The 16,112-nt window shown below is 37.1% G+C and overlaps 1 protein-coding gene across 1 annotated transcript; it reads left to right on the top strand.

Annotated features, from left to right (window-relative positions):
- The first annotated feature begins 374 nt into the window (after window positions 1-374).
- Window positions 375-11,981, top strand: LOC5572567 (coiled-coil domain-containing protein 149). Its single transcript, XM_001654034.2, has 5 exons — window positions 375-642; window positions 698-1,393; window positions 1,462-1,543; window positions 11,027-11,171; window positions 11,288-11,981. Exons 1-5 carry the CDS (start codon window positions 514-516, stop codon window positions 11,793-11,795), a joined length of 1,560 nt encoding a protein of 519 aa, XP_001654084.2. The 5' UTR covers window positions 375-513; the 3' UTR covers window positions 11,796-11,981.
- The last annotated feature ends 4,131 nt before the right edge of the window (window positions 11,982-16,112 follow it).

Raw genomic sequence — 16,112 nt, 5'->3', positions numbered from 1 at the left:
TAGGTGCAAAGGAGCAAAAAAATTAAGCAAAATAATTGTTTTAAATAGTTTTACGGTTCAATTTCATGAATATTATTCGATTACTTGTATCATTTTCGCATCGTACATAATACAAAAATATCACATAATCATTTATTAGCGCGAAACATGCCATAACACACTACCTCCACTATTGGAGCTACCTCCACTAAGGGAGCGTTTGCCCTAAGGGGATGCAATGTTTGATCGAAAAATAAAGCGACGCTTAGCTTTTTCCATCTCTTGCTCTCTATCTCTTTCTATCCACCCCCTCTGGCCTGCTTGATTACATTGCCATGTCACAACAGCAACAGAGTGCGACAACATGAAAACATAAAGGAAAATCGATTTTCCAACCCTCGTATAGAAAGAGATAGTATCGCAATGCTTTCATTTTGCAGTGAACTAATGTGATTCTCATCACGTACGTAGATATTGGATTTTTCCGGATCTACTGTTGAGATCATAGTGTAAATATGTAAAAATCGCAGACAAATGATATCACACGAAGTTAACTATTTTATAGATAGTGAAAAACGGTTTAAGGACCGAGAAAAGCATTCCAAAATGACCATGAAATCTAGTTTCGATTTCGAAGAGCATATGGAGAAATACGACTTGGAGGTAGGCTTCATAGGAGAATTGTCTTTACAATGTTTGACCACTTCTTCATCTGCAGAATTCAGCGATCCACAGAAAACTTCAAAGCAAAGTGGAAGCGCTGAAGATCATGCGAAATGAACTGGAAAAGTACCGATCCGAAAGGGATCAGTTCAAGCTGATGGCCGAAACACTTCAAATGCGATATTCAGCCATGAAAAGTAGTCTCAACTCGCCGGAGTTCCAAGCCGCAGGCTTTGGTAATAGTTCCGCCGTTAGTCTATTGGTTAATCAAACTCGAGAACGCAACATTTCTTTAAGTACAGAAGTGGAAGCCTTGCGACAGCGTGTTCATGAACTAGAGGGCGACATAGACGTCCTGCGAACAAAAAACTTCGATCTTCAAGCAGCTTTCAACAAGATGAAGTCCACGGAAGAAACGAAGCTCAAAGATCGCAAAGGTATTGTTTGGGACGAGGAAAAGTCCAAGCTGATAGCGCAAATGGAAACTCTGAAGAAAAAGAATGCTCAACTGCAGTACGATGTTCGATCGTTGCTGGACGAAAAGGAGGACGTAGTTATGGAACGGGACGCCTACAAGTGTAAAGCCCACAGGCTGAACCACGAGCTTAGTGTGATGCTCAAGGGTGACCAATCGCAGCAGAAGATTGTGGATGTTGATGGACTGATTTTGGAGAACAAGTACCAGCAGGAAAAGATTACGAATTTGGAAAATGAATTGGAACTGTCCCGACAGTCGGCCACCAAGTACAAGGTAGGATGGATTGTCGACGCTCTATAAAAGGTCATTCTAACTAACCTTATTGATTAACTTCTTCAAAGAACATGCTTGACACCAAACGGAAAAAGGGAATCATCAAGCTTGGCACTAACAACAATCAGAGGGTCATGTCTCACTCACAAGGTACTAACTCATATTGATTATAATGCAGTATAAATACAATGAGTGTCAGATAATGTTCTTGAACTGCAAAAAGTTTGCAGTTATGTGTGATATTTTCCAAACTCAAATTTAAATTGCGATATTTCCGGCACACACCAACCCACAAATTTTGTAAGGCTTTCAATCGAATTTTACACTATTTCACTCGTTAACTGAAATGCAAATAGGTCTGCCTTACTATAGAGCAATAATACAAAAAAAACAATTTCATATGATTCCAATCGGATCAAAGGATTTCCCGATAGAATTATATTTGAGGTCAAAAATAATTGAGCAAAATTCCAACGCTTTATGTTACGCGTACGAAGTGCACATAACAATCAGTTCGTTTTGCTATAAAAAAATGGTTCAGTTGATACTTGAAAGAGCGCATTTTTTAAATTTAAAGCAATGTCATAACTCATAACTGTCCTTGAGAACCTTAGCTGGGATTAATAGTTTCCTAACTTGATCCTGGAAAATAATTGCAAGATCCTAGGTTTTTCTAGTGGGCTTCTGAGAATTTTAGGTGGATTCTTTAGGATACTGAGTGCAATCTGGAGATTCCTAGCGGACATCATGGGTTTCTCGTGGGATCCTAAGGATGTATAATTAGCTATTGAAAATGCCGTGCAAAATCTGCGGATTCCTAGCACACTCCTAAGATTTCTGGGGCAACCCTGTGAAGAAAATTGTGGATTTCCAGGGTTTCTGTCAAATGTCGAACAACTAGGGTTGTCATGTCTATTACGGCTTAAACTAGCCGATGGTGTTTTGAAAGAAAAAAATAAAACTTCGTAGGCACAAAAGTCAATTTGAACAAATTGAGATGTTAAATTGCGAAAAAAAAAATAGAATCGTTCTGGTGGGCTTCGATCCCACGACTCCTAATACGCTAGACTGGGCGCGTAACCAACTACCGCCAAATTGAATCCAAAGTCCGTCACGAACCCACGTTATCCTTCAGAACTTCGCATCTCCTTCGGCTCGCTGAGATGCCGAATTCAACTCCCCCAAGCATGCCTACGAACAACAGTGAGAGATTTATTTTTAGCGTCGCACTGTTGCGCTATACCCACCATACTACTTATAAGCCAACGTTGGCTCAATGAGATGGTTATTATGGGTGAAGCTTACGTCCCGGTCGAATCTCTTCGAAATGACCCGATAGAGAGATCGCCGCTCGATTTTACGCAACTATGATTGTCATGTCCATTACGGTTTGAACCAGCCGATGGTGTTTTTGGCGCTGCAGAATCTTTACCCGTTGTGTGGTGTAGTTGGTTAACGCACCCAGTCTAGCGTATTGGGAATCGTGGGATCGAAGCCCACCAGAACGATTTTATTATTTTTCACAATTTTAGATCTCAATTTGTTCCAATTTACATCTCAATTTTTTCTCTTGTGTCTACCAACTTCATTTTTTTTTCAAAATGTTGAGAATGCTGAATAGGAAGTGGAATTTGGATTTCAAACGAGCACCTGAAGATTTCTATCAGGCCCTGAGATACCATAGCGGGAACCTGCGAATTTCCTTTGATTTCATATGATTTGCATCAAGTTTAACTTCTTAAACAAAATTAAAACGTATCTATCTATATAAATAAAAATGGAGTGGTGTTTGTATGTCACGAAATGGCTCACGAACGGGTCAACGTATTTGAATGATAATTGCTCTGTTTTGTTCCTCAAGAGTTCCGACGTGTTTGCATGTATAAAAATCCTAGGATATTCACCGGAAGAGTAGGGAAAACGAGAGAGAACGGAACTGTCATTTTGTATGGGACGATCCATAGCGTTTGTCAACAGCCTACTTGATGGCAAGACGAAGTTTTCCGGGACCACTAGTTTCAAATAAAATGATTGGAAGCTCATTTGCGTATTTAACGATATACCGGGCCACATTTGTGGATCAATCATTATTCATCCAGCTATTGTAGCTAATGTATTGTATTTTAGTATTTTACAGCAGTTTTTAGAAATTGTTAAGTCCTTGGATAAAGGTCATTTTTGCGATTATTGTTTTAACATGGTCCATTCACACAAATAGCAAACAAAAAGCCTATAAGAAACCATTAAGGCGAAGTAGGCCGTCATTAACATTTGTACGCATCGTTGCTGATTGTTGCTAATTCATCTCACGATTTCGAATCAAAGAAAATCAGTTGGTTCTGCACTGTTATAGCTGAAAAAGCACCTATCAGCATACTTTTTGCATGTTAGTGCGTACAGTGATACTTTTTCAAGTCAATATAAACTATCAAGACTGAGTTTTATCACTTTGAAATGCAAGCTGAAAAGTCATCATTGTTTCCAAAACGAATGACGGGCTACTTTGCCTTAAAGGATTTTAAGTGAATATATGAAACGTCTGCCATAATTAACAATATGTGTCTATAGATTCATTGCATAGTCGTACTCTACAGAAATCTATTTTGAAGTAACCGTTCCAAAGTCTGGGTAACATAGGATGGCATAACAAGATCTTAATGATACGTTTAAAAATCAATCACCTAATTAAAAAAAATATGGGTAACTATTCAGGCACGGTTTTGTTTTTGGCAATCGACAATTAAGGTCAGAATTGTTGTCAAATCCAATTGAAAGTTTTACAGGATTTTAAATTGAAAACATATCATTTCGCGCTTTTGTTATTTAAGTATCGAATACAGTTGAAACGTTAGCACATTTAAGTTTCCTTGTTTGATATGTTGTTTCTGTGTAAACATGATGGTAGTTCATGGTGTATTTTTGACAGTTCACGTTTTCCAGAACTCTTTTTGAGCGTGTAGATTGAAAATCACTCTTTTACTAGGAAAATAATAAACAAACAAACTTCATTATGAGTTTCCAAATTGTTCTGAATCATTTAAATCTGGTCTAGTAACCTTTGATAATGTTCATATCGACATATAGAGAGAAAATTGGGAACGAAAAATCAACAGGAACATATCGAGATATGGAGATATCGAGATCAGGAGGATATCAAGATATGGAGAGCGAAATCGTATGCAGAATGAAGGGACCGAAGCAAACATCGACATAGGGAGTGATATCGAGATGTAGAACATCAAGATGTGGAAAGTCGACTGTATTTCCTTTACGTTTCAGAACACTACTAACTCCCAAAAAGTTGTGTCTTTTGATTATTCCCATTATTTTGTAATACATCACCATTAAAAACTAAAAATTTTGAAAATATTCGATAAAAAAAAGCGTTATTTTGAAGTCTTTTAAAAATATCAATGGATACCGGTAGGGTTACCAGATGAATTACTCGATTCAATTTGATTAATTTACAACTTTGTTCAAGACACGATATTTGATAATCGTCAAATAAAAAAGTTGTAACTTACAGCGCTACACCTGTGGCGGAATTGTGAGCTAAAAATTATGGTCACACGATGCGCCATAATTTTTGAGAATTTTCATCCGAAAACGCCAAATCAACAGAACATGTTTTAACACGATACTGAAAAAAGTGAGCATTCGTCACACTGTGCAATGGGACTAGCTTAGATCATGGATATTTTTTTTCGATTCTTTATGGAATCTACATGGAACCGGTCCCAGAAGGGTCAAGTTTATTTTTCTTCTAACTGGGAAATTTGGATGTCAAACCTTTTCTTTTGAAAAATAGGTTAAGGTTAAGAACCTTGTAACTGAAGACACTTGAAGCTTTTTGAATAAATAATGGAGTGTACACCTACCCTGCTACAGCTATGTACAGCTATGGCCGTATTGATTTCTTATTTCGTCACACGTAATGGTTTTTGTCGTTTGAAATTTTGAAACGTTTTTGGTGTTTCTGTAGAAGATATCTAGATGCTAACACATTTAACATTATTCAAAACATGAATATATTTTATTTTTTTGGGGTTTATTGAATACCTCTAAACAATCAGCTATTGCTATACGATCATTATTTCCCCACTTTTGGCACCGACGGCACTGAGTGGGGTTCTGGAAATGTTCCCAAGTCACACGGACATCGAACATAAGTCTTGCTTTTTCTAAAGCTTTAATATTATAATATTAAAGCATTAGAAAAAGCAAGTCTTATCTATCTATATAAATAAAAATGGAGTGGTGTTTGTATGGCACGAAATGGCTTCCGAACGGATCAATCGATTTGAATGATTATTTTTCCGTTTTGTTCGTCAAGTGTTCCGACGTGTTTGTGTGTATTAAAATCCCAGGATATTCACCGGGAAAGTTGAAAAAACAAGCGTAAACGGAACTGTCATTTTGTATGGGACGATCCTTAGCGTTTTTCAACAGCCTACTTGATGGCAAGACGAAGTTTGCCGGGCCCACTAGTGTTCGATATATTTAGATCACTTCTGTTAAAGTGAACTTAATAATATTCTTGAGAAAGCCATTTCAGAAGAATGCCAGATTGGGTTCTCATTTTCATAATCATTACTTTGACTGGGGATAATCCAAGTAAATCATTTAGTCCATTTTTGGTCTCTTTGGCTGACTTATAGTCACTTAAGAGACCTTTCAAGACGACTTTGAACAAACGTTCAGTTTTGTCGTTACCAGTAAAAAAAATGTGCTTCTTCTCTTAAAGATGTTTAAGAAGTTCGCAATCTTCAAGAGTTTCCGGTAAAACGCGACAGTTATAAATATATGTTCAATTGATCAGAATTGACGAAATACTATGAATAATGCATAATTTCTTCAACATAATGCCTACTTTGAGGCGTATTTGGCAGTTCAATATTATTTGAATTTAAATAATTTACAAATTAAATGACTAGTCAGACTTTGGCCTTCATATAGGATGTCCCAGAAAGTATGGGCACGAGTTTGCAAGCGAGAATCACAATATTTTTTCAAACAAATAAATATTTTTTATATTCTTGTATTTTTCCTAGGGGCATTTTGAATGCTACCCGTGAACATTTTGTTTGATAAAGTTACTTTTTAAATTATTTCTTTTTGATTTTAGAAAATCAAATCTTATCTAACCAACATAGACCCTAATTTTGTGATTTGGTGGAATTTAACTAGGAAAGTGTATCAGTTATAGTTATAGTGGATCCCTATTTGGCCACTTATGGAATTTTGATTGCTTTCACATCTTAAATCTCTTTGAATGTTTTAAAATCAAGATATATCTCAAATCTAACTACAACAATACACAACAATTTCCAAAATTTGGAGACATTGGAGTAATCATGTATGGCGAAACAGGGAACTACTATGTCCATAACTGGTACACCTTCTCTAATAATGAATGCTTTTATCAAAATCCTTCAATGTGATTAGTTCGAGTGCATTGTATAAAAGACACTCCGCAAAAAAATATGTTTAAAATTGTATTTAGCTCTGTTAGAAAACATTTGATAAATGGTAAAATTCTTAAAAATCGCTAGTTGTTCTCCCCCCATAAGAAAACTCACAAAACCACAGCTTTCAGGTATTTTCGATGTAAGTAAAAATTTGATTCGATCTTTTTACGAGAAGGGTTATTCTGATTAGTGATATCTCGCTGATCAATGATACCCCTTTTCACGGTACCTCAAAAAAGCTAAAGCCAAAAATCGATTCAAATATGTTTCTGCAATCCCGTTGTAAATGAAACTACTTTTCATCTAGGAGATGAACAATACAATGGCCTACTGAGTGCGGGTTGAAGAGCCCGGGCAAGCATTAGTTTTTTTCCTTGCGTCGCCGGTTTTGGTTTTTTTCTCAGTTTTCACGTTTGCCGGGCAGTGCGGTTTGAAAAGCCCGAACAAGAATGAGTCTTTTCGTTGCGTCGCTGGATCGTTACGTTAAGTGAAGCTGAAAGTGGATTGTGGCTGCTCAGTCAAGGATTAAGAATCAATTGGTGAGCTCGTTTTATGCTTTTATCTCGAATATGTAAATTTGTATGACTCCACATTTAATCGTTTAGCGGTGAAACGTAAATATGATTTTTCAACAAACTATGAATGGTTTGTCACTATGAGTGCCGGCATAAACTCTTATTTATAAACTATTTATGTTTTACTTTTTTTTTTCAAATAACCGCTTTCCATATATATTTGTTCTTGTAATAAAAAAAATACTTTAAATCATTCGACCCTGTGAGTGTAGATTTGCCAAAGTTTTACTTTATTCAACAAACTTTGAATGGTTTGCCACTGTACGTGTCGGCAAAAGAGTGTTCTGTGATAGACCAGCCAATCGAGTTTTTTTTTTCTTTTGTTATGGGCAAAATATGATAACACATGCATTCGTCCTGACAACTATAGGAATGTTGCGTTTAGCTATTTGTTCAACAAACTTTGAATGGTTCGTCACTTATAAAATATTATAAAATATTCTGTTGGCGACAATTTCTCTTGAATTAAGTATGGAAAATGCTTTTAAAGCTGAAGAAATTAAATATCCTTATGACACAATATTTTCAAACTTGCAGGGTTTAAATGTTCTGTGGGGACCAGGACTGTTAAGTATCATGACAGACTTGTGACTCTGACGAAACGAGTCTCTTCCCTGTCCCAAGACGAAACTATATCTTATGTGTTCACTTCGGCAAGTCGCAATGACGGAGCTCTCACGAGAGCAATTTTAACCCCTCTACCGGCAATGCGTTATATGTTTATGTTAAGTTAGGTTAAGTAAAGTAAAAACGTTATTTTTTTCTCTTATTAGCATGTGAAATCAACTCACCTGAAAAAAATCTGAACTGCTAAGGCTTAAATTTGTTTTATCAAATTAGGATGATAGTGTTTTCTAATAACACAGAACACCTAGATATAAGAAATGAATGTAATGTTTGGAATGATACTAATAAAGAAATTAAAAACAAAAAAAAAATGTTTGCACCATTTTTTTACAAGTTATCAAAAAACTCTTCAAGTTTAAGAATCCGTGTCAATATTGATGATTGGTGATTTGGTTTTAAAGATATTACGATGTTCCTTGGGGGACCGACATTTTCCATATAAAATGTTATAGGCGGCCATTTTGTTTTTCGTCGTCTTATCGAAAAAATAAAATGTGGGTTATATAATGAAAAATAATAACAAGCTACGCTGAAAAAATCATACAAATTGGTTAATTATTCTCAGAGATATCTTAAAATTACGATATGAGGTTTTTTGAAGTTTTCACGATCTTTATTTAGCCAGTGTGGTACCAGCAACATAAAAGCTCATTACTCAAAGACGTCTGCACCAAATTGCTTCATTTCTGCACTACATACTCTCGTTAATGTATTGTTCCGAAGAGTGAATATCCGAATACGATAAAAATTATGTAGCCTGAGATATATACGTGGGTTATGGTTACTCATCGGCCCCCAAGGAATTTTTGAATATCTGTGGATCCAGATAACTAATGATCAATGTTGACATAGATTCTAAATCTAGAAGAGTTTTTTAACAACTTGTGAAGAAATGGTACAAAAATACTGAGAAACAAAAACGTTATCGCGATTTGATTTTTTTTTTTCTAGCGGTAAAAATTTAAGCTGCTGGTAGAGGGGTTAATGGAGTTTTACTATTAAAATTTCTATGTCATTTTTGAGAATTTCTGGAAGTAAATGTGCTTGATAAGGACATTGGATATACATCCATGATTCCAGCGATGTCAATAACAATTATACCAGATAATGAACTAAACATGATCAAGTTTACGATTCCGTCACAGGCCTTAGCGACAGAAAAAATGAAAGAGAATATGAAGAAAATCTCTGTGTCGCCATTCGATGACAGTGATGGAAGCATCTATATAAAAATCACACGACTCCCTCTATTCACATTGACGCTTTCCATCACTGGTGGAGACATTACGGTAAAAATTGAAATTTTGACGCCTTGCTTCACTCCACGGGGATGGCTCAGAACATCTGTGAATGTTTCGTGTAAATAAAACATAATGCAGCATTCAAAAGTTAATATATTACATAGGAGAAGGTATCGACCGTGATTGTTTTAAATCAGCCTGTGTTGGTAGCAAAGCTCAAAGCTTTGAGCCAACCCTTCTCCAGTAGAGAAGCTAGGAAGAATACAAGACGCTTCGATGCTTACTGACTTTAAAATGGCTTGCTCAAATTTCACCACCTAATAAAATTTCAATCTTGTCGCTACCTTGCGACGCCTATCCTCCTGTTCATTTCAATCATTTGTAAAATCTTCTATATAACTCCCTATGCCTTTGAGTTGCATATAGCGGTCCATAACAAAAATGAGTTGATATATTACACTGGTAGATCTGGAGATTCTATGGCAATTGTGGAGTACAAGTCGGCTTAGTCGATCAGCAGCATACATTTTCATAAAACTTCTGTATTTTTTCCAATCAAATATAGATCAAAAGCATTCAATTGATGTCATAAGTTCTTACTTTTCCTTCATTTAGTTTCTAATAGAAGCTGCTACTATGGGTACAATAGCCCAAAGCATAGGTGCAAAGGAGCTAAAATTTTAATCGTAACTGGTTATTTCGATCATTTTCTGGATAAAATCGAGCTGTGAATCAATATATTTTAGATAAATAGTGGCTTACTCTCGTGTCAAAAAATATTTTGCATCGATTTATAGCTAAACGGCAGTAAAAAGCCACTAGAGCAACTATAGGGGACTATCTAGCAAAAGTGCCATGCCAATGTCAATGCCAAAAAAAAAAAACAATTTATAATAATTACTTTAAAAATATTTTTGTTTTGTTTTCCCTCGATTAACTTATACTGTAGAAAAGCAAAACGAGGATTGGGCACAATACAATAAATGAATTTTTTATAATAAACCACAAGACAGATATACGGACTAAATATAACTATTACATCAAACCTTGGTGATAACTTTGTGGAGTATCGACTGTATGTTTTAATCTCAATTTTCCGGCAACGCAGTCTTTATTAAAGTAAAACGAGGTGCATATTTGCCCGACGTTTCGACACGGGTATTGTGTCTTCCTCAGGGGGTAAATATAGTTTTCGTTCTTTGTCCTATGTTTTGTCGAACTATAACTGTCTGGTGTAGGTTTTTTTGGTACATAGCTACGAAAATCACTTCCTTTTTTGTGCACAACTTGTACTGGCAATGGCGCAATTGTAATATCTTAAAGAAAAATTGCGCCATTGCCAGTACAAGTTGTGCACAAAAAAGGAAGTGATTTTCGTAGCTATGTACCAAAAAAACCTACACCAGACAGTTATAGTTCGACAAAACATAGGACAAAGAACGAAAACTATATTTACCCCCTGAGGAAGACACAATACCCGTGTCGAAACGTCGGGCAAATAAGCACCTCGTTTTACTTTAATAAAGACTGCGTTGCCGGAAAATTGAGACTTGGTGATAACTATATAAATACACAAATATCATACATTACTGGCCTATTGATAAGCTTGTTTGCACCTCATTGAAGTCCATTCATCACATATCTGCACGGAACTGCGTATATATGTTGTGTCCTTCTATTCCAACTTAGAATCAACCCAGACTCACCCTTTCCTTTCCACAGTGAAAGATCTACTCGAACGCGGAACCGTTGAGGAGCTTCCCCTCAAAGCTGCCACCATATCGGAGCTGAAGTCACTCTGCCTAGCCCTACTGGACAACGTCAACGACAAGAGCTTGGCGTTATCACATCAGAAGAAAACCAACAAGTATGTTTTCGTTTCCAATTTACACCCACTGAAGCGTTCCGTTTGGCAAAACAACAACAACTAAATATTTGTATTTGTATTTTATTTTGATATATGATCTGTCATTTTTATTGCAGACTTTTAGCTGCAAAGATTACCGAACTGGAGCAACGGATCCTCGCTCTAACGGGAACTAATGAAATCGCACCCACATCCAGCCTTTCACCGTCTCAAATTCTCCTGAACGGATACGCTTCGTCAACGGTCGATTTGGATCTTAGCGAAGAAATCAAGCAGCTCAAGATTAAAAATCATTCTGAACTCAGTAGTGATAACAGCGCAAATGGAGTGGGACCTAATGGACGTACTGAGGGAACCAGTTCCAATACATCTCAAGGCTTACCAACGGAACTGCTTTCGTCCGAATCGAACAAGAGTCTCCCGAGCTGTTCGGAGATTGGTGAACATGATTATCGCGAATCATCTTCGGATATGACTTCCAATGCAGACGAAGGCATCCTATTGGAACCCTACATAAGAGCGAGCCGCAGTGGATCGACGGACAGCAAACTTCCGGAGCTGCCACCGGAGATTGCTGAACTTGTGCGGCAATTATCGAACAGTATGGATGACAGTGCTAATTGAAAACGGACGGATTTGATTGACACTTCTTGGTGGCATTGAGACTTCATTCACACAGTTTTCGAATTATGTCTCCGGTTACCCGGCGATGATGGAGAATCAATTCTTGTATTGCAGAAGAATCGAGTTGTCCTAAGATGCTTGTTATCTCTGAGAGAAATGAAATAAATGGAAAAAGTATCAATGCTACATAGTCTGTGTTTAATTTTGTTTACTAGGTCAGGAATCAAAATGATTTTCATTTAATTTTTCAAAAACACATTTCAATCCACGTATAGAGCTGTATACTATTCTTGACGTATTTGATTTGTTTCACTTAACCGAAACAAAAATAAAATAAGACTAACCGTGACATGCCCTATTAACGTGAGGTTAAAACAATTCAAATTTCAATCAAGCAGAAAAAAATAATGTATGACAAATTTTTTTATGTTTTTTAAGTTGTATATAATAGATCGTTTTATATACTTCGCACCAAAAATATGATCTGTATTATTTTGAAAATTTTAACCATACTTACAGTTGCTGTTGTTAAACAAACCATTGTTCCAAATACCGTGCATCTGACCCCGACTGCCGGATGATATTTCGAAACATCTCTCAATTGAACGAACGAAGCGCTTCATAATTACCTAAAACTTTTGTATCAAAAAACGAAAAACTTTCATGTCCTCTTCATTTGCTACCGCAAGTAACGTCCTTATTGTTGCCAATTTAGCTACTGGAGCAAATGTCTCCTCGTAATCCACGTGCTTGCGCTGCAAAAACCCTTTCGCTACTAGCCTCGCTCTATACCTTACCGGATTCCCATCAGCATCTGATTTGACAGTGAAAACCCACTTACAAGGCACCAATCGAACAGCTTTCTTCGGACATTTGACAAAATCCCAAGTTTGATATTTTATAAGGGACCTCAACTCTTCATCTACTGCCTTTTTCCAAACGTTCTGGTTAGGGTGACCTACTATATCAGAGTATTTTGATGAAATCTGTGAATCATTTACAGCAACAGAGAATGCTCGATAGGAACCTGTTCTCCTCCACTCTCGGCCACTGGACCTCGGAACACTCTCCTCTTGAGAGTTCCCATTAGATTGTGGCGGGAGTGCAACTTGTTCTTCCTCGTTTGCTGAAGTGTAATCTTCATCTGCACACTCTTCATCAATTTGATTAGTTTGTTTAATGGAATTCACTATGCTGATTTCAATATCCACTTCAGCACCAAGTTCAGCACTACTTGAGATTGCCTTGGGTTGCATAACTGGTATTTCAGCAGAAACTGTGATCCCAGATGGCACAGTATCATCTTCTTTATAAGGAAATACAGATTCAATAAACTTGACATCACGGCCTACAAACATATTTCGTTTTTCATAATCCCATAGTCGATAGCCATTCGGAGCATAACCCAACATCATGCATCGTTGTCCAGTCGGATCCAGCTTTCCACGTTTCTGCTTCGGAATCCAGGAAAGTCCCAAAGAACCGAATACACGCAGCTTACTAATATCAGGTTTCACTTCATTCCAGTGTTCCGCAGGTGAAGTTGAATCTGCTAATGTTTCGCAAGGACTTCTATTGGATACATATACAGAGTTTAGAATAGCTTCGCCCCATAGTGTCTTTGGAGCACCAGAAGAAACTAGCATCGTTCTCATCTTCTCTACGATTGTTCGATTGAATCTTTCGGCTACTCCGTTTTGCTGGGGTGTATATCCCACTGTAGATTCTATTTGGATGCCTTTGCTTTCATAGAAAAGTAGTTGTTCCCTCGAAAAATATTCTCGACCCAAATCACACCTCAAATAATCGATTTTCTTTCCAAATTTGGCTGTAACCATAGATTCGTACACTTTGAAAAATTGGAAAACTTGATCTTTGTTGCTCATTAAAAATACAACAGCATAATGTGAGAAATCATCAATGAAAGATACAGAGTAATTTTTTCCGTCATATGTGGGGGCGTTATTTGTCCGCATACATCAGTATGAATTCTTTCCAGCACTCGACTTGTCACGGGTCTCGATCCATTGAACGGCAGCCGAACTAACTTGCTTTCAGCACAAGGTTCACAGAAAATCTTCTCACATTTCTTCAGCTTTTCCAAACCAGCAACCATCTCTGATTTCATTAGCTTTTCTAGGTTCTTCAATCCAAGGTGTCCATATCTTTGGTGCCATAGAACGGTTTGTGTTTCAGTCTCGTTTTTCGTAACCAGGGCAGCATCTTTCCTCAGTTTCCACATTCGAAAATAATACAAATTTCCACGAAATTCAGCATTTCCAACTTTACGGTCGCCTTGCATTATTACCGCTTTTTCTGCTTGAAAATCAACGTTTATTCAATTTTTTACCAACTTCCTCAATGATAACAGGTTAAACTTGAGATCCGGGACGTAAACGACTTCTCCAACTCTAAATGTAGTAGTTTCTCCTTCGACAACAGATCTTGCTGATATAGTTCCACCTTTTGAAGCCAACATACTCTCTCCATCCTTGGCGCATTCTATCTTCACCGGTTCAGGCAAATCTTCGAGCATATCAAATAAATCTTCGTTATTCACCATATGTCGACTTGCACCACTATCAATAATCCATTCCAGTACATTTTCTTCTGACAACGGTTGGTCATTGCTTCTCATCATCAGCGCTACTTCTCGATCTATTGGTACCTCAGCTACATGTGCTCTACTAATTTTCTCCGATAGTTTGGGACATTCAATGTTCCGCAATGTTCTTCTCGTCCCGCTCTCTTCTGTTCTTCTGCCAATAGTCTTGCCTTAACAACGTCGATCTTGAGTTCCTCGTCCTTCAAATTTTCCAATGCAGTTGTTACCGTGTCATATGATGGTGGTAGCGTCATGAATAGTTGACTTATTACATCCTTATCACACATTTTTGATCCTGCGTTCTTCAGCTAGCGAACTAGTTCATCAAACTTACAAAAATGTTCTTTCAATGATCCTCCTTCCGTCATTTTTAAATTATGCAAACAACGACGAATTAAATTTAAAGCAGCAAATCCGGTTTTACCAAACGTTCTCGACAAACTAGTCCACATTTCTTTAGCTGAATCCATGTCGCGAACATGTTCTAGGTGGCTGTCAGCAATATAGGATAGGGGAAGGGGTGGTAAAATGAACATTTTAAAGATATCATCTTGTTTCTGACAGAAAAACGAACAATATGTATAGTTTTATCGCACAGGATCAAAAACAGGGATGTTATCTAATGCAGGAACACGAATTCAGACCATAATAGCTAAATTTTAACATATTTCTATCGCTAGCAAAAAGCAATTGAAATGTTCATTTTACCTGCACTATGTGGGTAAAATAAACAGCTGTTGGTGGTAAAATAAAGATCATGCAAAAAACGTGAGCAAAACTTATATTTTAAACAATTTTCGCTGCATTTCCGAAAATATATGTATAAGTTATTGTAACCCATTCAAAAAGAAATGTAAAAGTTTCAGATTTGACATCACATCACAATGATATTCCCATCACTAAAAAACCTCAAGACCTCCGAGCCAAAAGTTTCGTCAGCTCCAACTTTCAAACGTGGTTTTCTAAAATCTTAGTTTTCATTGATATTTTCACTTCAATTAACCTCTGTATTAATTCGAACACTCGGATTTATGCTCTAAATCGTCCGTGCGTGATAAACATTAATTGAAATTTGTTTTTTCTCAGTAAAAGGCACGGTGTTCATTTTACCACCCCTGTTCATTTTAGCACCACTTCCCCTACGATTAACGCCTTCGCTTTTTCATCTCGTTCTTCAAAACTTTCACGCTTTCACTTCAGCTGTAGCTCCATCCGCTGGTGGGTCTTCAACAATTGCCTTTTTCACCTTATGCGCCGCAAGTTGCGTTTCAACCCGGAACAGCCAGGTATCAAACCCTTCTCCAGCGAACTGCGTAATCCCTGCCTTCTGAGCCGTAGACGCCATTTTCTATCTTCTAATTCAACTTTCTTTTTATTCTTCTTCAAATGTGAAATCCTGGGCCCATAACCTATTGACTATTGGGCTTTTACAGGCAAGAAAAAAAAAAACACGTCGGTTCAGTTTAACAGCTTGTTTAATAATGATCAATAGTGTATCTAGGGTATCTAAGGACCCTGAATGGTAGCATAGTCAACACCTCCTTTGATTAGCTTCAACAGTTATAAATCTCACACTACCGCCATCTGCCGCTCTTGTTGAACGAGGCACCTTTTCGTGCAATATGCTCACCAGATGATAATGGTATAAACTGGGCGATGGATTTTGAAGAAATTTGTTCTAAGTGTTACGTCTGTTTGTCTGTGCTAGAGTT

Source organism: Aedes aegypti, chromosome 3 (genome assembly GCF_002204515.2).
Source record: "Aedes aegypti strain LVP_AGWG chromosome 3, AaegL5.0 Primary Assembly, whole genome shotgun sequence".
NCBI classification, from domain to species: domain Eukaryota; kingdom Metazoa; phylum Arthropoda; class Insecta; order Diptera; family Culicidae; genus Aedes; species Aedes aegypti.
Note: the sequence above shows the minus strand (reverse complement) of the source record. Positions and strands in the feature narration are given on the sequence as shown.